This window comes from Chiloscyllium plagiosum, chromosome 42, assembly GCF_004010195.1.
Source record: "Chiloscyllium plagiosum isolate BGI_BamShark_2017 chromosome 42, ASM401019v2, whole genome shotgun sequence".
Taxonomy (NCBI): domain Eukaryota; kingdom Metazoa; phylum Chordata; class Chondrichthyes; order Orectolobiformes; family Hemiscylliidae; genus Chiloscyllium; species Chiloscyllium plagiosum.
Window position 1 is genome coordinate 5,601,362 of NC_057751.1, and position 25,162 is coordinate 5,626,523.

General features: G+C 42.5%; 1 protein-coding gene across 7 annotated transcripts in view; it reads right to left on the reverse strand.

The window, feature by feature from the left end:
* aak1b (AP2 associated kinase 1b) overlaps nucleotides 1–25,162 on the reverse strand; it is a 126,916-nt gene that overhangs the window by 42,393 nt on the left and 59,361 nt on the right. For 3 of the 7 annotated variants that reach the window (XM_043681257.1, XM_043681262.1, XM_043681263.1), the window contains exons 11-16: nucleotides 15,638–15,921; nucleotides 9,938–10,156; nucleotides 7,374–7,600; nucleotides 5,270–5,427; nucleotides 2,977–3,090; nucleotides 1,117–1,212 (exon numbers count right to left, since the gene is read on the reverse strand). In XM_043681257.1, the coding sequence (XP_043537192.1) occupies nucleotides 1,117–1,212; nucleotides 2,977–3,090; nucleotides 5,270–5,427; nucleotides 7,374–7,600; nucleotides 9,938–10,156; nucleotides 15,638–15,921 (1,098 nt within the window). The remainder of the gene's footprint in view (nucleotides 1–1,116; nucleotides 1,213–2,976; nucleotides 3,091–5,269; nucleotides 5,428–7,373; nucleotides 7,601–9,937; nucleotides 10,157–15,637; nucleotides 15,922–25,162) is intronic. The other 4 variants (XM_043681260.1, XM_043681264.1, XM_043681259.1 and 1 more) reach the window with 3 other exon arrangements.

Genomic DNA, 25,162 nt, shown 5'->3' on the forward strand with positions numbered 1-25,162 from the left:
CAACACCACAATGGGCTTCACTTTTGAATCTGAAGCTGTGAATGTTTATTCCAAGTGTAAAGGCCAGAGGTATTACGACATTTGCAGGGGATATGAGCTGACCTGGGTTCCCTGCACACATTTGCCTAATCATAAACACTTTGTTTGCTCTTTTTTCAAAAGATTAATAGAAACGGGGAAGGAAAACATGCAGTGAAATCTGTGGGGCATGAATCATACATGAGGAGGAGTGAAGTGTTCAAACATGGGAAGGTCTGAAGGCTGAAATTTATTCCTTAAATGAAAATGAAGAGTTATGGGGAAAAGACAGGCAAGTGGCCGTGAGGAAGGGCAAATCCGTCACAATCCATCAGAACTGCCATGAGAAATGCAGGGTCACAAGGATAGGGTAGGGAGGTGGGTTGGGTAGCATACTCTTTGGAGGGTCGGTGAGGACTTGATGGGTTGAATGGCAGTTTTGCTTCCATACTGTAGGGATTCTAATAATTTCTATGATTCTCGTGACAAATAGCCAACTCAACTCCTATTCTTAAATGCTTCTGGTCTTAAGTGCAGATATTGCTACAAAGGACAAACAGGGGCCAAGGCAACTGACAATTGTTGAATTGATGATAGCCCCTTAATAGATTAGATTCCCTCCAATATGGTAACGGGCCCTTCAGCCCAACAAATCCACACTGACCCTCCGAAGAGTAACCCTCCTTGACACATTTCCCTACCCTATATTTACCCTTGAGTAATGCACCTAACACTATGGACAATTTAGCATGGCCAAATCATCTGACCTGCACATCTTTGGATTGTGGGAAGAAACCGGAGCACCTGGAGTAAACCCACACAGACACAGGGAGAACGTGCAAATTCCACAGACAGTTGTCCAAGCAGGAATCAAACCTGGGTCCCTGGTGCTGTGAGGCAGCAGTGCTAACCACTGAGCCACCATGCTGCCTCTTAATAGGATCAAGAGTGGAGATACCTAACTGCTCAATATATTTAAAACTTACATAATTTTCAATAACTTGACTGATGAAGACCTCACTAATTCATTCAAGAGGTCTCCCAAATGACTTGCCTCATCTCTAGAAGGGATCAAAAAGCAGGATCAGCACTCTTTACCTGGTTGCTCTGATGTTTGAACAGGAGTGAAAGGGTCAGGCACGTTGATTGCCGGGATGGAAGCATCCGGAACAAACAGCTCTGTGGACTTGCCTGCTGAACCAACCAAGCAGATAACAGCAGGAGGCAACAAAGACAAGCAAGAAATGATAGAAGGAAACACAAAGCAATTAAACATCACCAAACCATTTATTTGCTTCACATCTGCCCTAACAAGTCACATTTATCTCATATTGCATTTATCACACAGAAATAGAACACTCTGCCCAAAACACCAATGCTTGATGTTTCAGCTCTGTGGTAGGACTGGGTGATCCTGAACACCCATTAAGTGTGAGCAGGTTCAAAAGTCTGTTTTGGTGCTGTGATCGTTCAGCTTAGTTTTCTTAGTATCATAAGAGAAATTATTCCCACAGCTTCCTTGAGAAGATTTCAGACCATAAACAAAAGCAGGAAACTCAATTGAAGCTCTGGAAGACTCAATATCATGAATTCATTCATTAGTTACTTGACAAAATCAACTAATTAAGGTGTTTCCGGAAAATTCTTCAGTTCCAACTTCAAAGAGTACCATTCAGTGATTTCCAAATGCTGGCACATGGAATACTTAACTCGGGCAACTTGCTGTTCATTTGAAAGCACACAGGAAAAGTTTAGCAAAAAGCATCATCCAAGCCATTGCACAGATAGCTTCTGCTTTTTTTCTGACCTCTGACTGACGTTGTCTGACAAGGAGAAGCAGCTCAGTGCAGCTCTTTCTGGGAACTTTCTGTGGACTCCCATTTGTGCTTGCACAAATCAAGAGGCTCACAACTGGAATATGGCTGAAAAATCGAGGAGGGAATTTAGCCCTGTAAGGTTAGGCAACAAAGCATTCTGTTCCAGAAACTTTTCTGAGTTGGAGAGCAACTTAGGTGATTTTTCGCTTGTGCTTTCAGCCACACATTGAACTTCATACATTATTTCAAGTGAAAACAGTTTCATCATTTATTTTCACTACTGTTCTGAAGATGTGGGTGTACCTTTAAGAGAGTTAAAAGCAGCAGAACTACCGGCCACAGCACCAAGTGTTCTCAATAAGGCAACAACATATGTAACATTGGGTTGAACAACTCGAACAGTTCGTTGCCTTGAGACAAAAACAAATTCGAATCTGGCCAATCAGCTTAAATTATACCCTGATAAAAATACCAATTTCCAATCAAGTTTGAATTGAGTATATTGACACTCTTGAAACTGGGGGAGACTTAGACTGGGGGGAAATTGAACAGTTGAGAGGAGATCTGCCATGTCCTAGCATCTAAGAGAGTGCTTGAAAAAATATCTCTCTTAAAAGTCCCTTTGCAATCAGTAACCTGTAACGCAGAAATTCCTAACAAGGAGAAAAGGAGACACAGGAAGATCCGAAGACAAGAACCTATAGCTACTTAGTTTTGAGATAAGAAGTGCTGTTTTGTAAATTTTAATTGGGAGTTTAATTGGACTAGTATTATAAAAGGGAAGCTAAAAGATAGTGAGAGAAAAAAGTTATAAATAGCGGTCACCTAATTATTCTCTGTTATACTTTAAGAAATAAAGTTGTTAATTTTTACTTTACATAGATCTCGGCTACTCGATTTTTTATAGATCACGACACAGGATAAATCTTTTCTGTGTTTTAAATTAAGCAGGAGGGTTTACCCAATGTCGTTACACTACCCTTGGGTAAGGGCTACCAACATCTATGTCCTTCTCAAAAAATAATCTACTGCTTTCAGACATGACTGCATATTTCCAGTGCAGTATGACAAAAGCACGCTTTCAGAATTCCAAAGTTATGGTCATGAGAGCAGATTGTCAAAGATGGGCTGGTCCTCTTACCTGCACCACTTGTGAACGGATCAATTCCAAAAGCATCTGTCTGCAACTGTGCCTGGGCTACTGGAAGCCCTGGGATCAGACTCTCAGTGGATGTGCTAGTCTTTTCGACCTTACCTAGAAAATTTCAGAACAAGGTCAAGTTTTGCAATTACTTCTTAAATAATTTTCTTCTGATGCAAAACAATATCACCACAATAAATGATAAACGCCAGGGTGTTAACTGATGCCTTTGCTTCGAAAACGTTTAAGATTCAGTTCATAAGAAATTATCTAAAGCTCCCTTAAGCAACAGAAATACCTCAAGCTAAAAGTCCTTCATTTAAACTCTATTCCAAAAGCACTTCTTCATTCCAAGCATTTGCTGAACATGTGGCTCCTTTCAGGATGCAGATTGGGTGTCAGGTTTCCCAACAGTCACTACAATCATCCTGGAGGTTATGAAACAACACCAGGTGGAAAACTAGCACAAATATCCAACACTGGCTCCGAGCAACTGCAGATCTTGAGAATTCCCTGCTCCTGACGGATGTAGACCCTCAGTCAACTCAGTCATATTCAAGACTGAGAAAGATGATTTTTTTTTGAAGAAAGGACGTTCGGGAAATCGTAACATATGGTAAACTAAATGTTCAGACCAAGGATCAGTTTTGGCAGCAAATGGTTCAGATGTCCAACTGCTCCCTGTCACTTGTAAATCAATTACCAACAATGCTTCAACTAATGATGAAAGTAAAGAAGGGAAAATAGAGTCGAACTTGTTTTTGTAAAACAGAGGGAAATTTCACGTGACCTGACTGAGCATCGAGTGGTGCTTGTTTTAACTCACTGGGGAAGAGGAGTCCCATAATCAAAGACAGAGAGACAAAAACAAAATTGAAGTTCAAGTAAAAAGTAGAAAGGAATGTAGAACGTCATGGCTAAGTCTTGGCTTTAACCTTTATTCATTTCCAGCTGAACACTGCAGCACATGGGCATTATTATTCCAAATCTGACATGCTTCAGCATCAATGGTGCCATCAACCTTCATCTGTTAACTGCTGCTCTCTCCTCAAACCTCTTTGCCTTGTTACTTTGCTTGCTTGCTGAAAAATCTACATCTTTGTACCCATCTTCCAGAACACAAACCCTTAGTCAGCGCACACTGTAACGTTTATTTTTGGAGACATGTTACAAAGGTTGTGAAGTAGAGTCATGCTGGACTCAAAATGTGACCTCTCTTTCTCTCTTGACAGACACTGCTGAGTTTCTCCGGCATTTTTCTTCGTCAATGCCTGAAGAAGATAAAAATGGCATTCTCAAGGTGACTCTCAGTCAGTGTGATTAATATTCTGACCAAAGGGAGTTGTTCTCCCAAGCCCATCTCTGATGGCTACAGTCACATTATGCAAAAGATCAAATGCACACTCTCCACTGACAGCATGCATTTGTGTCCTCAACAGGAGGCCACTTTCTCAATATTTGGCCTATCAGACCATTCACCGATTGGCTTTCATTCAGGTTAAGCTTAATCTTGAGAAAGTGCTGTGGGAACTCATGATTTTCTCCAAAAGACGGACTGCTTTATCTGAAAGTTTGAACTTACTGCAACAGTGCAACTGAATGAAGAAATCAGAAAATGATATGAACAACCTTTGTTGTTTTTACAGCAGTTTCTGCATTAGTGGAGCTGTCTCATGACTGAGATGCAATTATCCCATGAGCTAGCCTACGGTAAAGAACAAACAGTATCCATGACCAGGAGTATCCTGTGCAGTGGAGCTTCTGCACAAGCATCAAAGCGAAACGACTATTCAGCCTGATGAAGCACATCTCCATGCAAATACATGTGGAGCATAAATCACTGCTTTCTGCAGGTGACATAATGCAGACTCTGCTATAACATATAACAGCTTTTCCATTATGTTTGCCTGCATATTGCTCTGACATCATTTCCTTTTGTCCTTTCAAGGTGAAGAGAGAGGACTCCTCTTCCCCAGTGAGTTAAAACAAGCACCACTCGATGCTCAGTCAGGTCACGTGAAATTTCCCTCTGTTTTACAAAAACAAGTTAACCCATTTGTTTCGTTTGAAACAGGTCATGCCCCTGAAATAGATAATGCTACATACATAAACCAAAATGTGCACATTGAGAGACTGATTTTTTTTTCCGCGATAACTTCGCTTTTTCTTGAGTCTGGAGTCCCTTTGCTCCTTCCAAGTCCTTCCTGTTTTACGACATTCATTTCTCTTTTTCGGAGATTAAGATGAATTCAACAGCACTAACTCACTACATCTGCTCCCAAGTCTGACTTACCGTCCTTGAGTTTCTCAAAGTCCTTGTTGAGCAGCTCCTCGGCAGTGAGTTTGGAGAAATTGTCATCGGCAAAAGGATTCCACGTAGACACGTCAGGAGGATTGTAGACATTCTGCTGAGAGGTCCGTGGAGATCCTGAGGGAGTGGTTGTAGCTGACCTGAGTGCAAGATTGTTGCATCAGAAATATTAAATATTACTGTTATGGGCCAGAGCAAATCCTGTCAAAATATACTCAGAAGATAGTTGAGACCCAAAGTTTTTCTAATTTTAAAGGTGATGCAATTCAATTGGTCAAACTACTCGACTTTCAGCAAAACACAGTTTATTTTTACACCACAGTTAAAAAACGGACAAAATAAAATTAAAAGAAAAGAATTGGTTTGACTCTAACTCTGTTGACATGGTGGACGAAATAATATATGTTAATGACTATTAATTAAGTGTTTCAACAGAGTCACATCCCATAAACACATCCTTGGCAAAGGCAAATTCAGTAAAATAGATTGTCTCACATGTAATTCTAAGAGCTGGAACAGAACCCCAGTTTTTTGCTAGAACAGAGAGAGGAATAACAGCTTCCACAACCAGCTTCAAGACTCCAACAACTATTGAAAGCTAAAACTGAAATATTCTGGTTCTGTGGGAGTTTGACACCACCCATTCAGGCTGCTTCTAGTTTTCCAACTTTCTAAAAGAAGCTCCAAGGCCACACAAGCTGTTTACTCAATTGGCTTTGAGCAAACAGCTCCTCACCTCTGTCTCAACCTTTCTTCCGAAAAAGAAAACAGGACAAAGTTTCCCTCTTAAAGCCGTCATATCACCACATTAGTTGATGGAGGATAAAATCTTCTACAGCATTACAATGAGCTTGATGTGTTGGACTCCAATTGCTTGGCTTTGTGAACAAACAAACTGCCCCGCTTAATATTGAGCACACCACAGTGTGCCACATTGGATTGATAATAAATTCATTCCAAGTGGTAGAGGTTGCGGATTTCTGAAGTGCTATCACAGGAGCTTTGCTGATTTTCCAGTGCATCTTGTAAACAGTACAGACTGCTGTCACTGTGCATTAGGAGCAGCCAGAATGAAAGGTGAATGAGTTAATGATCATTATTCTCTCCCTCCACTGGTCAAGGATTTGCAAAGTGCTGCTGCAAGATATTTGGTGAGTTTCTGCACTGCATCGTGGAAATGGTACACACTCCTTGAACTGTGCATCAGTGGTAGAGGGAGGGAATGTTGAAGAGTACTTTCATCCTATCTGCTGCTGACCACACAGTGCCAGCAGTGTGCGCAATCCATAACATGCAGGACAGTAATTCAACAAATATATTAGGGTAAATCCATGATCAACCACTGCCATCCAAAAGAACAAGGGCAGCAAATATATGGGCAAACCACTTCCAGCAAATAGCTCCAAAGCCACACACCACCCTGACTTGGAAAGATCGTGCCAGTCCTTCAGTGTCCCTGGGTCAAATTCCTGGAATGCCTTTTTGAACAGCCTTGAGTGTGTCCCTACAGTGCATTACCCGCAGCGGGTCCAAGAGGGCAGTTCACCATCAGCTTCTCAAGGGCATACTGGAATGACCAAGAAATTCTGGCTCTGCCAGTGACATTCACATCCCTAAATAAATAAAAACTGCCCTCAGTTATGATTGGGTTCAATATTCCTGGATGAGGGAAGATGAGTTTAAAGAAAAAAAAGGTTCCCATGCTTGAGTATAAGATGCTTACATTTTGTGGGTGACAAGTGGAGCTGAAAGGCAGGATCGAACACATGACTGTGTATCCAGATGCGACACAATGGTCACTTTGTACAGCTTACCAGGTGGTAGAAATGTGAAAACTATCAGGCTGTGAGCACATGAAGCATTGAATTAGCACAGAGGCACTGAAGAAAAAGTTCAATAAGTGCACGCAGGAGAAAGAAGCAGAGAATGCATGATGAAATACTGCTGTAGGCTACTCTACTAGAAAGTAAACACAAGCACAAGCCAGGTTGGCCCTAAGGCCTGTTTCTGCACTGCAAGTTTGTCCAGACAGGATGTAATGATAATGGGTTAAAATTCAAATTTGAATAAATAAAGGTGAACTTACTTGGATTTGTTTAAACCAGCTTCAGCAGCTGCAGCTGCCAGGAGCTGGGTCGATTTACTGACTGGAACACCGAACACTGCACTGTACGTGACATCACTGAGGATCCTTCTGTGGCCAGAACGCTGAGTCTTCGGTGATGATGGAGGAGTCAGTGACACCGACACCATTTTTGGAGACTGGTTTGGGGCCACTTGAGGTTGCTGCTGCTGCTGTTGTTGTATTTGGGTCTGCAGTGGGCATCAAGAGAGAAAAAAAATCAATGCATTGTGTCACTTGCATCGACTGGTCACATCATTAAATTGTTTAAAAATAAGGAGTTGCCCATTTTAGATAGAGATGTGGAAACATTTTGTTTTCTGAGGTTTGAGAGCCTGTGAAATTACCTTCTTTAAAAGGCAGTGAATGCTCTAACTTTAAATATTTGTACGGCAGAAGAAAATAAATTCTTCATTGCCAATGGGGATGAAAGATGGAATGGAGATTTAGGATGAAAATCGAATTAGCCACGATCTTATCAAATGACGGAGCAGACTTGAAGGGCCAAGTGGACATCTTGTTCCTTGTCTGCATGATTTAAACTTCTGTGTTATCCGGCATAAACTTCTGGCATAAACACTCACTTATCTGAAGCTCATTGTTGTGAAATATTCAACTTCCTGTGTATGCAACCAAAAAGTAAACTTCAATTTTGTTCTCACTCTCCTAGCTCATTTGCAAATGAGTAAAATAACACACTAGCAAACAACTACTGGTCTAGGTAGCCTCATTTGTGAAGCTGTCATAATACATGAACTTCTCGTCCCACGTCACATCCTGGGGCGGAGGCAAGACACCACATTATAAATCCAGGTTAGTTAGTCGGGAAAGGTCCGGGAAATTGCGCTCTAAACTGGCACATGGGAGGGGACACTGGTCAGTAGCCTAATGCACGTAGCAATTTCTTGTCAGCAGGATAGGATGACTGGAGCCATGATAAGTGGTGACCAAAAAGGGAGAGAACAGCAGTATACATTCCAAGTCAGGATGCTGACTGGCTTAGAGCGGATCTTGCAGGGAGTGGTGTTCCCATGGATCTGCTGCCATTGTCCTTCAAGATGATACGGATCATAGATTTTGCAAAGTGCTGTCTGAGGAGTCTTGCTGAGTTGCTGCAGTGAACATTTGTGGATGTGATGCCAAGTAAGTGGGCTGCTTTGTCGTAGATGGCGTCAAACTCCTCAAGTGTTGTCCGACCTGCCATATCTACGCAAGTGCATTCCATAACAATCCTGACTTATACCTTTTGAATGCTGGACAGGTTTTAGTGAATCAGGATCTAAGTTACTCACTGCAGTCTCTGAATTGCTTGAGTGGGTAGCTTACCTGCATGGCTGGGCCAGTTCAGTTTCTGGTCAATAGTAAACCCTGCTAGTTTGCTGATCACAGGCATAGGGAGAATTTAGCAATGGTCTTGCCATTGGATATCAAAGTGAGATGCTCAGATTCTCTCTTGATGAAATTGGTCATTACCTCACATTCATATAGCATTGATATTACTTACCATTTGCCTCCTCAAGTCTGGACATTGTCCAGGCTTTGTTTCAAGTAGATATGGATTTGTGATAATCTCTAAAATATCTCGAGTGGTGCTGAACATTAAGCAGTAATTTTTTTTTGAAAACATTCATCCACAGGATGTGGGCCTTACTGGCTAGGCCAGCGTTTACTGTCAAAACCTAATTCCCATTGACTTCCATTTTGCCAGTGCTCCTTGCTGTCACACCTGGCAAATATGCTTTGATGTCAAGATGACAGGGTTCTAACTGGCCTGCTGTTTGCCTTGTTGCCGAGGTGGCAGACAGACTAAACAGAGGACTGCCTGGATTTGGTTGGAAAGGCAAAGCTAAAGCATTCAAACAGAATAAATAAGCAATTGTGATGGAAGGAACTAACTTGTCTTCTCCCTTCATAGCTGAGACATCGCTTCAAAATCTTTTCTTGATATGCTCCCAAACTGCAGCAGGACTTAAGATTTGTAGGTTTGGTTGTAGATGAACATCAGTAAATGGTCTGTGGTAGGTAATAGTGTCTTGCAAATGGGAACAAAATGGTACATTGTCAAAAATAGGAAGTTGTAAAGGTAGGGTTTGGGGCAAACTAAGTTTTCAGTTGATAATCTGCAGTCTGGAGATTGATATTTACCCAAAACGTCAAAATAGCATACATGAGGCACAAGTGCAGACATTAGGCCATTCAGCCCATCGAGTCTGCTCCGCCATTCAATCATGGCTGATAAGTTTCTCAACCCCATCCTCCCGCTTTCTCCCTGTAACCCTGGACAATCAAGAATCTATCTCGGTCTTAAATATACTCAATGATCTGGCTTCCACAGCCTTCTATGGCAACGATTCACCACTCTCTGGCTGAAGAAGTTTCTCCTTACAATCCACAATTATGCTGGGTTTGATGTTGAAGCACTTTTAGTGGGTACAACTGTCACTCTTTCTCACTGCTTTTCCTTTTAAGAAATATGGCCCTTTGAAAAATGATGAGGAACATAATTTCTCCAAGGGTTAAACTCTTACCATTCCCTGTTCCTGAGAGGCTGGTTGTGGTGCTGCATTATGTTGCTGCTGTGGAGGTAATGGTGTATGCTGAGGGAGTGCTGAGGGCAGCTGTGGCTGGGCAGGAGCAGCTTGCTGGTTCACGTACTGTAACTGCTGCACGGCTGTTGCAAGCTGCTGTTGCTGGAGATAGTAATTCTGCATCATCTGATGTTGCAATGCTTGCTGCATGGCGTGGTACTGGCACAGACACATGCAAATAAAAAGAGACCCAAAAATAATGAAAAAATAAAATCTTCAAAAAAAAAAGAACAGTGATGTAAAACAAAATAAATGGTTAAAAATAAAAATCATGAAGGAGCCATGTTGGATGACTGGATTTCCACTATTCCCAAAGCATGACAGTGCAGCACACAAAACACAGGTTCTGCATTGTACATCACAACTTGTATCACATCAATGGAAAACTGGGGCAGTGATAAGCTAAGCAGACCTAAGCAGCAAGTAGATCAAGGTGCAATTGCCTGTAATTACAGAGTGCCTCAACGGAATAACAAATATTGAAATGGTCCGTGCAATGCCGTCAGAAACAGGGTATTTGGAATGAAAACAACAAGACAAACAATCTGCTTGGCAATGCACCCCTGGAGCAGGTGTGAACCTTAAATCCAAGACAGCTAAGCTTTTATTAAGCAAAGGTAGGAAGGGATATGGGACAAAAGCAGATAGATCGAGTTAGGTCACAGATCAGCCATGATCTCAATGAAGAGTGGTACGGCCTGAGATGCTGAATGGCCTCCTCCTGTTCCTGTGGTCCTATCATTTACAGAGCATTGTGCACAACCATCAGATGGCTCTGGACATGTTACAGCTAATAAAATGCTCTTCAGGTTGAGTCACTGCGCTAATGTCAGGAATGTGGCAGCCAATTTGCACACAGGCAGCTCCACAAATAGAAATCACATTATGACCCCACAATCCAAGCTCGGAGATCGGAACAAAGAGTAATTACTGAACACGACAACCAGTTCTGCTCCAGCTCAAAACGGTGCTGTTGTACCTTTCTATCCAAGATGATCGATCGGACCCTTTTTTACCAACGTATTAACTCTGAAAATGAGGGTATCAGCAGATAAACTAGCACATCTCACCCATATCTAACCTCCCTTTAGGTGATGGTGGGCAATGACCGACTGAAACCACTCCCGTCCATGTGGTGCAGTTATATCCACAGTGCTCAGGGAGGGGCTTCCAGGATTTTGACCCAGCGCCACTGAAGGAACAGCAGTATATTTCCAAGTCAGGCTGGTGAGTAGCTCAGATGGGAACTTGCAGGTGCAGGTGTTCCATGTGTTTCCTGCCCTTGTCTTTCTCAATGGTCGTGGGTTTGGAAGATTCTATTTCAGGAGCCTTGCTGAGTTGCAGCAGAACATTTTTTAGATGGTACACACTGCTGCTACGGTAGGAGTTGGGTCGTGACTCAAGGATGAAGATGGTCAATGGGGTGCCAGTTGCGCAGGCTGCTTTGTCTTGAATGGTGTCAAACTCCTTGAGTACCGTTGGAGCTGCACTCATCCAGGCAAGCGGGAAGTATTCCATCACACTTCTGACTTATGCCTTGGAGATAGTAAAAAGGCTATGGCAAGGTCAGGGTTGAACTAGTTAACTCAAAAATTCCCACCGTCTGACCTACTCTGCTGCTACGATATCTATACAGCTGGTTGAGTTCAGTTCCTGGTTGTGGTGGACCCCAGAATGTTTAATATCTCAACTGATACATGGCATCTCAGATAATGCAGCACTCCCTCAAAACCACACTGCAGAATGATCCCAGATTTTAATAGTCAAAGCTAAAGTGAACCCCAGGCCTCTGACTGACAGTAAAAGTACAATGCAGAGTAGCAACTAACTCAATATTAATAATAAGGCAACCAATGAGTGCCACAGGTCCATCAAGGAAACTGCAACAATTTCATCTCTACACTTGGACTTGGTAAACACATCTCTTTAAAAGGTTGAATCACTTAAAAATGCACAGCACTATTGGCCTGGACCATGTGCCGAATTTGCCCAAGGTTTCTACTTGTTGAATAAGGATGCAACCAATCTATGTGCAGCAGAGGCAACTGAACAGATCCAAAGAAATGGTTCGAATCCATTAATACAAACATTTAACAAATCTGATATATTTACGCTCTATAAGTAGAACATTAACCTGATGCAATCACACTGTGCAGTACTGGCATATGCACTGAACGGTCACTGCAATAAAGTTGACAGCAATATGTGAACACTCCACAAAACAATAAACAAACTGAAACAAAAGACTAAAGACAAAACTAAACTCATGACTCTGAACATGAACAAAGAAAGTGAATTGTAATGGATAACCACACAATTCTCTCCACCTCAACATGGCTGTTAATTTCAGTACGGAAGATCATTTAGCACGGCCTAACTGAACAAGACATAAATTCTCACACAGACACTGGGCAAAGCTACATTTGTTTTTCAAAAGTAAAATTGAAATAAAGTAAGCAAATTGAAGAAAAAATCATATAAAATGCATATTTCAAATGATGTTAATGAGACAGAAAAATATCAACTCATTGCACAGGTCATTAATGCTCACTTTCTCAGAGTACCATCCACAATTATACATCAGTACTATAAACAACTTCAGTTAAAATGGCAATTGCAATTCATGAAATCTTGACACACACATAATACCCCAGCCAGGAAGTGGTGCCAAGAGTGAAGCATCTGGCCCCTGTAAGGTTGATGAGAGACACTATCATGCAAGCTGCAGAATGTACTTGTACAAATCCAGCAATTAGTTAAGGAGGCTGCAGTAGGTCAGAGCAGCAATTGATGAAATGCATTCTGCCTGATGCAAACAAAAATTGAAGGAACTCCCCAGCCATTGGTGCAATACTTGGAGAGTTTTGTCTTGGAAACCCTTCCGAACCTATTTGCGGGTGTGGTACAGAAGGTACCAGGCTCACTGGACACACCATAAGGAGTTAGTCTCTCCCAGCAGCCATGTATCCAGTTTCTTTTCCCAGCCTGCATGCAGCGGTGAGACATGGATGTGTGGGTTGCTCTTATTTGATTCTCATGGAATTTGAATGATCTGGTGAAGTGAGAGAGACAGCGATCACCGTAGGGAGGATTTTATGTATGGAAGGCTTTTGGCAGGTTTTCGACAAGTACCATATAGGTTGCTCAGAAAGGGGAACGGAATCGATCAAATTAAGCGCAAAGTGATAAGATGGAAATAAAGTTGGTCAGTGAATGGAAGGAAAGGATGAAGGTGGTGGATATTTTTGAGACCAGTTGATTCCTCAAGGGTAAATTTGCAGTCCATTACTCCTTAAAATTGTCAAACATCATCATGATTCAGGTGTAGGGAGCAGCATTATAAAACCTGCAGATGAGATGAAACTTGATCAAGTAGAACACGGCAAGGCTGATAGTTCCAGGCCTCAGGGTGACAGACAGGAAAGGAAAATGGACAGAAGAATGGTGTGAAGTGATACACTTTGAAGGGACTAACATCAACGAACAACATACAATAAATGACATGATTTTGAAAAGTACAAATGAGCAGAGAACTTGGAACCAAATACGAAAATCTTTCAACATAGCAGGACAAACTGATGAGGTTAAAATTCATGTGGGTTGCTGGGTCTGTGAATAAAAGACTAAGATAAGAAAGTGGATATTACACTTGAACTTACTCAGTCTGTGGTGAGACTTCAACTAGACAACAGCGAAGATGTAAAAGGTCCTTAAAAGGATACAGGGGTGTACAGGGTGAGTGACTTCAGTTATGGTGTAGAGTCAGTAAAGTTGGAGAAAGCTGTTGGAATTTGGACACACTGCACCAGAAAAGAGCCTAATCGTGCAGTATAGAAGAAAGACTATTGCCAATTGAAGCTGCACTGCCAAAACTGCACTAAATCTACACTTGTCCCACTTTCCAGCACTAGACCCGTAGCATAGTAATTTCAAGTATGCACCTAAGCACATTTTAAAGGTTGTGAGGTAATCTGAAGTGCAGTGCATACCAGATGCTTGGTGGAAGGTGATTCCATACATAATGTGAAAAGGAATGGATATGGAACAAAGCACAATTACTCTTGGAAAGTGCCAGCGCAGAGTTAAATGTGCTGCAAGCTTCTCTTATTCTTTGGTCTCAGCAGCTCATGTACATTTCTCCAGCAGCAGAGTCTAAAAAATGAACTTTTCTGACACACTCAGGCAACTTCTGCCAACCAGGAGGATCTGCAAGATTCGTGTGACAGGACGAAAAGCAACAACCCAGCAAGGTTTCAGAGTGACCAGCGTGCTGTAAAACCTGGACAACAAAGATGACCCTCAAAGAAAACAGCAATTCAGGCAGCATCCGATTTTGCCTGTCCTCGGATGCTGCCTGAATTGCTGTGCTCTTCCAGCACCACTGATCCAGAATCTGGTTTCCAGCATCTGCAGTCATTGTTTTTACCTCAAAGAAAACAGCCAAGACTATCTTCTTTGAAAAAGTTAGTTTTTCTCTCACCAGTATTATGTGTTGGTTCCAGAGAGTTTTGGTGATCAACACAATAATTAGGAGCAGGATTGGTTGTTTGTCTCCTTGAACCTGCCGCACCAGTCACTCAGTCACCTGCACCAATTTTGCCTCCTTACATTGCCCCGATGACCCTAAATTTCTTTAAGAACATACTTACAGAAAATAATGTCAACGCTTTGGAAGGAATTCAGTGAAGGTTTACTCGTCTAAGAGCTGGAATGATTGGTTTGCCTTATGAGAAAAGGCTAGACAGGCTAAATCTGTATCCTTTGGAGTTTTGAATAGTCAGATGTCACATGCAAGATCCTAAGTGGACTTGACTAGGTGGACGTGTAAAAACGAGGTGGAAAGTTGTGGGAGATGGTACAACTCGGGATCACAGTTTTAAAATAAGGTGTCACCAATTTGAGACAGAGATGAGGAAAAAGAAAGGTTGAGTGTCTTAAAAAATTCCTTTCCTCAAAAGGTTTTGGATGCAGAGGCAAAGGCAAATAGACACTTGATTGTCAAGGTGATGTAAGATTACAGTGTGTGGGGGAATGTAAGGTTGAAGTCAAAATCCGATCAGCCATGACACTGGTGAATGGAGGAGCAGAGTTTAAAGGGCTGAGTGGCCTATTCTCATTCCTTGTTTGTATGTACCCAAAACTCCATCTGTCTTGATCTTGAAGGTACCTAAACAACAAAGCATCCACGATCCATTAGGGAAAGAATTCCTTCAACGATTCAACACCTTTCTAAGTTTTATCAGACCCTGGCTATGATTCCATATTTCAGATTCCCTATGCACAGGCCAAAAACTCTCTTGCGAATTCCCCAGTTAAGCCCTTGAAAAATTCCTTGTGTTTCAATGAGGTCACCAACCATTCTTTTTAAAAGCGGAGAATATAGGTCCAGTTTAATCTCTGTCTCAGTCACAATGATCAGATTTGTTGGGATCAATTCAATTTTCAGCACCGTTTCCAAATAGTTGCTGGTCACTTGGGAAGAAGTATAAAGGCAGTGGAAAAGATTGTACTTTTGAATCACAATTATGTCTGCAAGAATAAAGTTGAAGCAAGGAGGAGTGTGCAGAACAAAGAAGACAATCGCGCTCTCCAAGTACATCATTCAACCACCCAATCCGGACGCACTCAGGTCACACTCACCTGTTGAGCCATTATCTGTTGCTGTTGCTGCTGTTGTTGCTGCAGGAGCTGGGGCTGCTGCACAAAGAGCTGTGGTTGGACAGCTGCTTGTTGTGGGGCAGGAGGAGGCTGCCCTGCTGCTTGCGGCTGGGGTTGAGCCTGTGCTTGCTTCTGCTGCGCTGCTGTAGCCTGGGGCTGCTTCTGTTGCAGCACCAATTGCGGCTGCTGCAACTGAGGCCTTGGTTGTTGCTGAGGCTGCTGTAGGCCTGGTGGCTGAGTGTTGTGACCACTGCCGAGAACAACACCTGGAGACAAACACAGGGAAAGGTTGGGAAACAGAGCTGTTCACGGAAATTGCATACGCTCAAACAAATTTGATTCAACCCTTCATCTCAGCCAAAGTCAGATTTCAAAAATGCATCTCAAACAGGTAACTGTGTCAAATCAGAATGATTCCCAGGATGGACGTACAAAAAGAAACTAAAGCAGTTTGGACTACCTACACTGGAATTTAGAAGAATGAGACAGGTTCTTCTGAAAACCTATAAAATTCTAACAGGACTGGACAGGGCAAATGCAGGAAGGATGCTCCCATTGACTAGGGAGTCCCAACGACAAGGGGTCGCAGTCTCACAATATGGGATAAGACATTTAGTACTAAGGTAAAGAGAACATTCTTCACCCAGTGAGTGGTGACCCTGCCACAGAAAGCAGCTGAAGCCAAATCACTGAATGTTTTCAAGAAGCAGTTCTTGCTCTTGGGGCTAAAGGGATCCTCGGATAATCGGGATGACGTGGGAACAGGGAAGTGAGTTGATTACACTGAATAGCGGATGAGGCTGGAAGCATGGAATGGCCGAGTCGTAGTCGATTTTCTCTGTTTATAGAAAATGTCATTCAAACTCCCTCCCATCACAATGCTTTGCAAAGCAGGTTCTGAAGGAGTTCCTCACAACTACTGACAGCTTATTGATTGAACAAGCAGGGAAAGACTGGAAAAGAGTTCAGGAATAAGAGGCCAGAGAATTCAAGTAAACGGCAAAAATCAAGAGGAGAATTGGAAAGAGATGACTCCACACAGAGGAATCTGGAAAGTACAATCTGCATGAGTAGCATAAGCAGATTCAGTGGGAACTTCCAAAAGACAAGTGGAGACAATCTTAAACAGGACTTATTTGCAATTTATAGGGCTTCCAGTGGCATGATGGATTGAATGGACTTCTGGACTCTAACAATCCTTCTTGGATAGGCCAAGGAGTGGCAGATGGAGTTTAATCATGATAAATATGAGGTGCGACATTTTCGTCTGGTAAATCAGGGCAGGACTTACACACTTAATGGTAACGTCAGAGGGAATGTTGCTTGCAGCTGTACAGGACACTGGTTTGGCCAATTTTGGAATACTACATTCAATTTTGGTCTCCATTCCATAGGAAAGATGTTGTGAAACTTGAAAGGGTTCAGAGAAGATTAACAAAGATGCTGTCAGGGTTAGAGGGTTTGAGCTATAGGGAGAGGTTAAATAGGCTTGGGCATTTTTCCCTGGAGCGTCAGAGGCTGAGGGTTAACCTCATCGAGGTTTATAAAATCATGAGGGGCATGGATAGGATAAACAGTCAAGATCTTTTTCCCAGACTGGGGGCTGTCCAAAAATAGGCATAGTTTCAGGTGCCAGGGGAAAGATTTAAAAAGGACATAAGGGGCAACCTTTTCAAGTAGAGGGTGGTACATGGATGGAATGAGCTGCCAGAAGAAGTGGTGGAGGTTGGTTCAATTACAACATTTAAAAGGCATCTGGATGGGTATATGAATAGGAAGGGTTTAGAGGGATACTGGCCATGTGCTGACAAATGAAACTAGATTAATTTAGGATATCTGGTCGGCATGGATGATTTGGACCGAAGGGTCTGTTTCTATGCTGTATAGCTCCGTGATTCTATTAATCTTTGAGAGCCACTCAGATAGAGGTTGCTTCTGAAGTTGGAGCACAGCCAAAGAACGACCATCTGTACAATATGCTGACTGATGTCCCATTCCCTGACAGCTGAAGGATGACGCGACCTGCTGCTTCATCTTTGTACCAAAGTGCTGTATTATTTGCTATTCTGGAGACAGTGAGTCAGTGAACACTAATTAAATGGAACTGCAGAGCACAGTCTGCACAAGCCAAGGCAGCTCACCAACTAATGCAAATGCATGAGTGGAAATAAATGTTGAGGGATGCACCCAAAATCCAGGGGAAGATATAACAGCGAGGAGAAAGTGAGGACTGCAGAAGCCGGAGACCAGAGTTGAAAAATGTGGTGCTGGAAAAACACAGCAGGCCAGGCAGCATCCGAGAAGCAGGAGAATCGACGTTTCAGGCATAAGCCCTTCTTCAGGAATGAGAAGATATAACAGCAGCTGGTGCCAGAGCATGGCAGGATGAGGGCCCACACTGTCATTAAATTGACAATCCTTTGTGCTCCTGCCAATATGATAATAGGAATAGGTGATACCAGATAAATCGGATGGTTAACAGGCAGATCCTATGTCTTAAAAGTTACAATAGGATTGGGGAGACTGAGAGAGCTCATCAACAGTGAAAATTTTGGGGTCCTTGTCAACAGTGAAATACAATTAAGATAAAGAATAACAGTTTCATTTTAATGCAGGAAAGAAGGAACAAGGGATGGGGTGAAGGAACATAGGTCCTCAGTGAGATCGCAGGTAGCTGGGGTAAAGGTGGCATTTGGCAAGCTTGCCTCCATCTGTCAGAGCAATGAGTGCAGGAATTGGGACATTAACTTCTGGTTGTACAAAACATTGGTAAGGCCACTTTTGGAATATTGCATACAATCGTGATCGCTCCGCTCTCGGAAGGATGTTATTAAACTAGAAAGGACACAAAAAAGATTTACAAGAATGGTACCAAGGCTGGAGAGTTTGAGTTATGAGGAAAGGCTGGATAAGCTGGGACATTTTTCCCCTGGAGTGTAGGAGGCTAAGGGGTGACCTTTTAGAAGTCTACAAAATCATGAAGGGCATGGATAGGGTAAATAGACAAGATATTCTCCCCAAGTAGGGAGTCCAAGAGGGGAAATATTTTAAAAAGGACCTTACGGGCAACCCCTTCACAAAGAAGGCGATGCATGTATGGAATGAGCCGCCAGAAGAAGTGGTGGAGGCTGGTACAATTACAACATTTAAAGTGCACGTGGATGGGTATATGAGTAGGAATGGTTTAGAGAGATATGAGCCATATGCTTGCAAACAGGACTAGATCAAGGTAGAATATCTGGTTGGCACGGACAAATTGGACCAAAAGGGTCTGTTTCTGTGCTGTACATCTCCATGACTTTACAACAAACAAGAAAATGTACACTGGAAACGGAAATTGAGTGAGGAGAGGTGTGTGCATCATTTCAGCAAAGCGATATTTTTTAAATACGTCATGAGACATTGTGAGCGCACAAGGTGACTGAAATTCCTATTTTGCTGTCCTGACTGTTAATTAAAACATGCCAAAGTAACAAACAATAGGAGAATGTAAGATCAACAATCAGTGCCATTCTGATATACAATAATCCAAGGATATATGCATCAATCACCAAGGGCTGGGCTTTGAAGGAAATTGCTGGAACCAAAGTAGAAAACTAAGCAGTCAATTATCCCAGTATCTTTAACACAATAAACCGTGAAGCTAAAGACATAGACAACAAGTTAAAACAGCTAAATTGCTTCTGACAGTTCAATTTAATAACATCACATGCCAATAATATATTTAGTGAAGTTAATATATTTTGACAGCAAGAAAGAAATGCACTTAGTTTGGGAAATGCTGACGGCATTGCATGATTCTGAACTTTGCTGCTTCAAAGGGACAAACACACTTTGGAATAAATGTTATTGTTAGCCAAGTAGCCTCAGTACGCACTTAGCTGAAGTCATTTCAGCAAAATAGCAATGCTGTTGGTCCCAAGAGTTCTCATTTCCTGTTGGGAGAACATGGCAGTTGGACCCAGTACAGTTGCTCCTCCACTCTTTATGAACAGTCTGTCTCCTTCGCTTTCTGTAATTTTCAGGTGCAAACAGGACAGACCAATAACTTGCGCCCAGACCTCTTGTAAAGTCACTCTGAGAGTTTGACAGCAAGGTATTGTCCAACAATGAGCTGAATGGGTCAATTCACTGGCAGGAAGTGCCTGATGTCAATTTGTGAGTTCCCCCAGGAGATGCAGCTGCAGCCAGTCAGATTCCTTGTCTTGCCTGTCTGTGGCAGGACATGGAATACCCTCCTGTGAATGCTTCAACCATAGAGGGTAGTGAAATACAAAGGATTGAAGGATTTCAAACACAAGTTACAGATCAGGGCAAATCAGTGGGGACATCTGCTTCCTGTGGCAGTCAATGATATTAGGCAAGCCAATAATCTGCAAATTCTAATGTTCAGAGCATACAGTCTCAAAGATTGCTCAGTGGCCAAGTTCAATTCTGCCTAAAAATGGTAGGGAGCTTATTGCAAAATATTCAGTCAGCCACTCACAACAATTCAAGCATCAGTGAAGGTCCAAGACAGTGAGTGAGGATGTGAGATGGAGACAAAGGTAGACTGTGCTGCTGGGAAAGCAGGTTTCAACACTGTGTGTGTGTGTGTGTGTGTGTGTGTGTGTGCGCGCGCGCGCCATGCGCAGTTGGATGGCTCTGTACTGTACAACTTTGCCTGACCTGCTGCGCGTTTCCAGCAACACATTTTCAGCTCTGATCTCCAGCATCTGTCGTCCTCACTTTCTCCTCTAAGAATCAGTGGGCAACTCCATGTTGGGTCAGGGCTCAAACGAAGTCTGCGTGTAATTAATAATTCAGTAGAGCTGAGAGTGGGGTTTGAAAAGCTCACAAAGTGTTTGATTGATCCAACAGAACAACATGGATAGGAAATACACGGATAGGAAAGGTTTCGAAGGGTATGTGTGAAGTGCAGGGAAATGAAGTTCGTGTGGATGGACATTTCAGTTGGCACAGACCATTTTGGGTCAAAGTGCCCATCTCCATGCTGTAGGACTCTGACTCTAACATTACCAGCTCAGGGAAAAACTCGGTACGATGAAACAAGCTGTTGGTCAAGAGCTTGGGTTATGCTTGTCAGAGTACTGTGTGCAGTTTTGGAGTTCAGCAACCAGTACTGTTTGGAAAGGAGAGTGGGGCCATCATTGAGGTGCCTCATGACAGAATGGCTAATGAGGTAGTTTATAAAAGTGAAGGAGTTTTATGAAAGTTGACAACCAACAACCTGAGCGATGCTTGGTGGTAGGTTGAGTTGCTTAAAAATCAATGAAATCTGTCTTGTTCCCATTTGCTGCTTATTAAATGCTTGTAACAATATCTGATTTGAAATGCATGTTGATTGAGAAATAAGAATAATCATTAGGTTGGGACATTAAAACATTTGAAGATAAAGACTGACGTAGGCTTTCACCAAGAAAGACTCCATCGAAGCTTGCAGGGAAAGGATACGTGGATTAATTATACAAGTACTCAGCATAGTCAGCAAAAAGGTAAACAAAAGTTAAATTGCTGAAAGAAAAGGGTGGAAAGCATTTATGACAACATCATAGCTGGGTGTGAACATGAATTGCTAATTGCATAACAAATACTGGAACCACCCAACTGATAACAATGGCAAAGATCATTATCACCTGAATGGCAAGAGAAACCAGGATAAGACAACACTCAATGGCAGAGAAAATCTTCAGTCAAGGTTTGAGATTGAAAGTAAAAGGGCAAGGTGAAAGAAAGATCCAGATGTAACCGTGAAACATAATCAATAATTGATCTCATTAGAAGCCCACAACTTCATAAAGTAATCTTCACTCAATGATAAAGGAATCTTCGCCAAATAATTAAGGAATGGTGGGAAACAATACTTCATCATATGCAAGTGGAAGGAAGCATCACAGAGGATTAGTCGCCGCATGTGCAAAGTGGCAGGATATCTGAACAACATTAAAACAAGAACCGTTCAGTGAAATTGTGGACAGGGAGCGGCACAGTGGTTAGCACTGCTGCCTCACAGCACCAGGGTCCCAGATTCTATTCCAGCCTCAGGCTGTGTGGGGTGTGCACAATCTCCCCGTGTCTGCGTGGGTGTCCTCCGGGTGCTCCGGTTTCCTCCCACAGTCCAAAGGTGTGCAGGTCAGGTGAATTGGCCATGCTAGATTGCCCATAATGTTAGGTGCAAAAGTCAGAGGGAAATAGGACTGGTGGGTTATTCTTCGGAGGGTCGGTGTGGACTTGTTGGGCCAAAGGGCCTGTTTCCACACTGTAGGGAATCTAGTCTAATACTGAGGACTCTCAGATAATAGTCCTCAAAAATTATTTTCTCCCACCAGAAGAAGTGATGTTACCTGCTCAAGGATTTAAAGTAAAGATTTACTTTTAATGCTGACGGATATCCTTTTCTTCTTCGATACTGTTATTTGCTTGCAGTTACAAGTGAAGTCTCCTGTTTACCTTGATTCCAGGGCCAAATTGCCATTTGTGGATCCTTAGAGAACAGCCGTACGTACAGATTTACAACTGAAGACCTGCCTTCTTCGGTGAAGTTACTGGTGATTGTTTAAAACCATAGAACATTTTATTTTCTCACTGGGTTCCTTGAATCTGTTAGTGGGTGCTCTTGTCACAACCTTTTGAGCTGGTTTAACAAACACTGCTCTGGACAAGGGCCTAATCAAAACTGGCTCTGCCTCCAGGTTCAAAGCAATTTTACACTCTGAATAAGTCAGAAGCATCCAGGCAAATGTGAGGTGATGCATTTTGGGAAGTTTAATTCGAGAGCGAATGATACAATGAATGGGAATGCCTTGAGAAAAGTTGATGAGTCGAGAAATCTGGGAGTGCAGGTCCATTGTACCCTGAAGGTTGCTGCACAGGTGGATAGAGTGGTCAAGAAGGCATACTGTATTGCTTGCCTTCATCGGACTGGGTATTGAGTATAAGAGCTGGCAGGTCATGTTAAAATTGTACAACACATTGGTTCGATCGCATTTAGAATACTGTGTACAATTCTGATCACCACATTATCAAAAGGATGTGAACGCCTTGGAGAGGGTGCAGAGAAGGTTTACGAGGATGTGGCCTGGTATGGAAGGTGCTAGCTATGAAGAGAGGTTGAGTAGGTTAGAATTGTTTTCATTCGAAAAAAGGAGATTGAGGGGGACCTAATTGAGGTCTACAAAATCATGAAGGGTAAAGACAGGGGAGATAGAGGTAAGCTTTTTCCCAGGGTGAAGGATTCGATAACGAGAGGTCATGCTTTCATAGTGAGAGGTGAAAAGATTAAGGGGGATACACACGGCAAGTACTTCACACAGAGGGTGGCAGGTGCCTGGAACGCGTTGTCAGCAGAGGTAGTAGAGGCAGGCACGGTAAATTCATTTAAGATGTGTCTGGACAGATGCATGAGTCGGTGGGGAGCAGAGGGATACAGATGCTAAGGAATTGGGCGACAGGTTTAAACAGTAGACTTGGATCAGCTCAGGCTTGGAGGGCCGAAGGGTCTGTTCTTGGGCTGTAAATTTTCTATGTTTTTTGTTCTTTGTTAATATTCAACTCAGACATGACTTATTGTTCTAAAAGAACAAAAACATGGTCTTTCAAATCCTATTTTATTAGGGAAGCAAAACTGTCAGAGAAACCAAATCAACAGATGAACCCTTCTGGTCTTCATCACTGAGATGCACACTTGATATATTTCATGAGTGACAATGGTAATTTGCAAGATATATTCAAAATATCATTCCTCCAGAACCCAACATGTACTTCAGGGCCATCAACGTAGTGGAACTTTAAATACTGAGGTGGCACTTGCTGCTTAGTTGCTGTGTTAGCAATGCGGGAACCTTCTTCTTTTCTCAAGAATACCAATGACACAAGAGCCAAGCAGAGAGATTTCAGTGTTCCAGTGTGAAGAAGTCTAAACAGAGCTCGGCTCATTTTTTCCTTGCTGTGGACGAAAGAGCTGCAGCAAGAACCAGTCATTCCCCTCTGCTGTCAACAGTTAAACAATGGCAGAGACTCTGAAGGGAAAGCAGAAGAGAGACAGGAAAGGCTTAAGTGAAGTTCTAAGTCTTAAAGGCATTCATTCACAGAGTAGAGAGACAGAAAGAGGTTGACAGGTTTAGAACGCTAATGCCGGACTTGAACCCAGGCATCTGAAGGAACAGCCATCCACAGAAGTGTGATTAACATCAGGGGTGTTCAGAAGTCCAGACTGGAAGACAGCACATATCCCACAGAGTTGTGAACTGGAGGAGATGAGACATAGATCGGAAAAGCCATGGATGCACAAAGGGGATGGACAGGTGAGGGAGAGCAGAAAAGAAGAAGATTTAAGAATGGAAGAAAATGCCTTGAGATGATTAACACTCTGAATGACCACTCCCTCCTGGTGATTGCTTGCAGAGGTGAAGACTTTTGATTGAATTAAAGCAACATTCAGAAGGAAGGTGAAGAACTCGAACTGACATGGTGAAACTGAAGGATTATTCACAGCTCAGTGGACTTCAATTTTGTTTGACTCAGAAGGTTGTGGGTTGCAGCCCCACTCTAGAGATTCCAACACAAAATCCAGTCTGGGAATTCCATTGCTGGGGCCGAAACTCTTGTGCAGCCTTTCAAGTAAGACGCTATGGGCTGGTCAATGTCAAACATCTCATGTCACAATAAGAAGTGGAGCAGGGGAGCTTTGTCATTGTGTTAACATCCCAATTGGACAGTGCGTAGCGTGACAATGTGATACTGTAAGACACCCCAAAAGACATTTGACCTGGCTCTACACAAAGGAATCTTATCAACTCGAGGAAGTGTACCTTCCAAACAAATTTTGGGAATGGTTAAGTTGTTGGAGAGATAAAGTGCTGACGAATGTAATTGGGACCTGCCTTCCAATTTGCTTTGGCAATGAATTTCTTGAAACACACACGGTATCCAAATGTGCAGATGATACTGATGAAAAGGTGATGATTTTGAGATGGCTGGGGAATGGCAATTAGAAAATAGATAAAGCAAAATAACAGCAGCAGAAACAAAATGACCCTACTGAAGATGTTGCAGTAACTTCAGACAAAAACCCCAAAAATCCTAGCAAACGTGACGTTCAATTTGTCCACCTAACACAGAACTGCAATAAATGAAGGAGAAAGAGGACTGAACTGCTTTATCTAAGCAGCACAGCGCAAGTCAGTGGTTGTCACAATCAAACTGTGTTGTGGTCAGACCAGATCGTATTTTTGCTGCATCCAGCTTGAGACATTAAGTTATGAGGTAGACGTTGAGCAATGGAGAGAATGTAGGCAGAAGCTACACGGTTGAGCATTCATAAGGATATCATCAACAATTGAAGGGAAAGAACAAAGCTGCATTTTCATTTTTGTCTCCAAAGGAGGTGACACACAGTGATTTTTAAAAGATGGAAAAGTAGCATGAAGAAAAGAGATCAGAAAAGATATTTCAAACAAAGTTGCAGGACTTTGTCCAAGGCATCAGACACTAACTAGTGAAAGACAC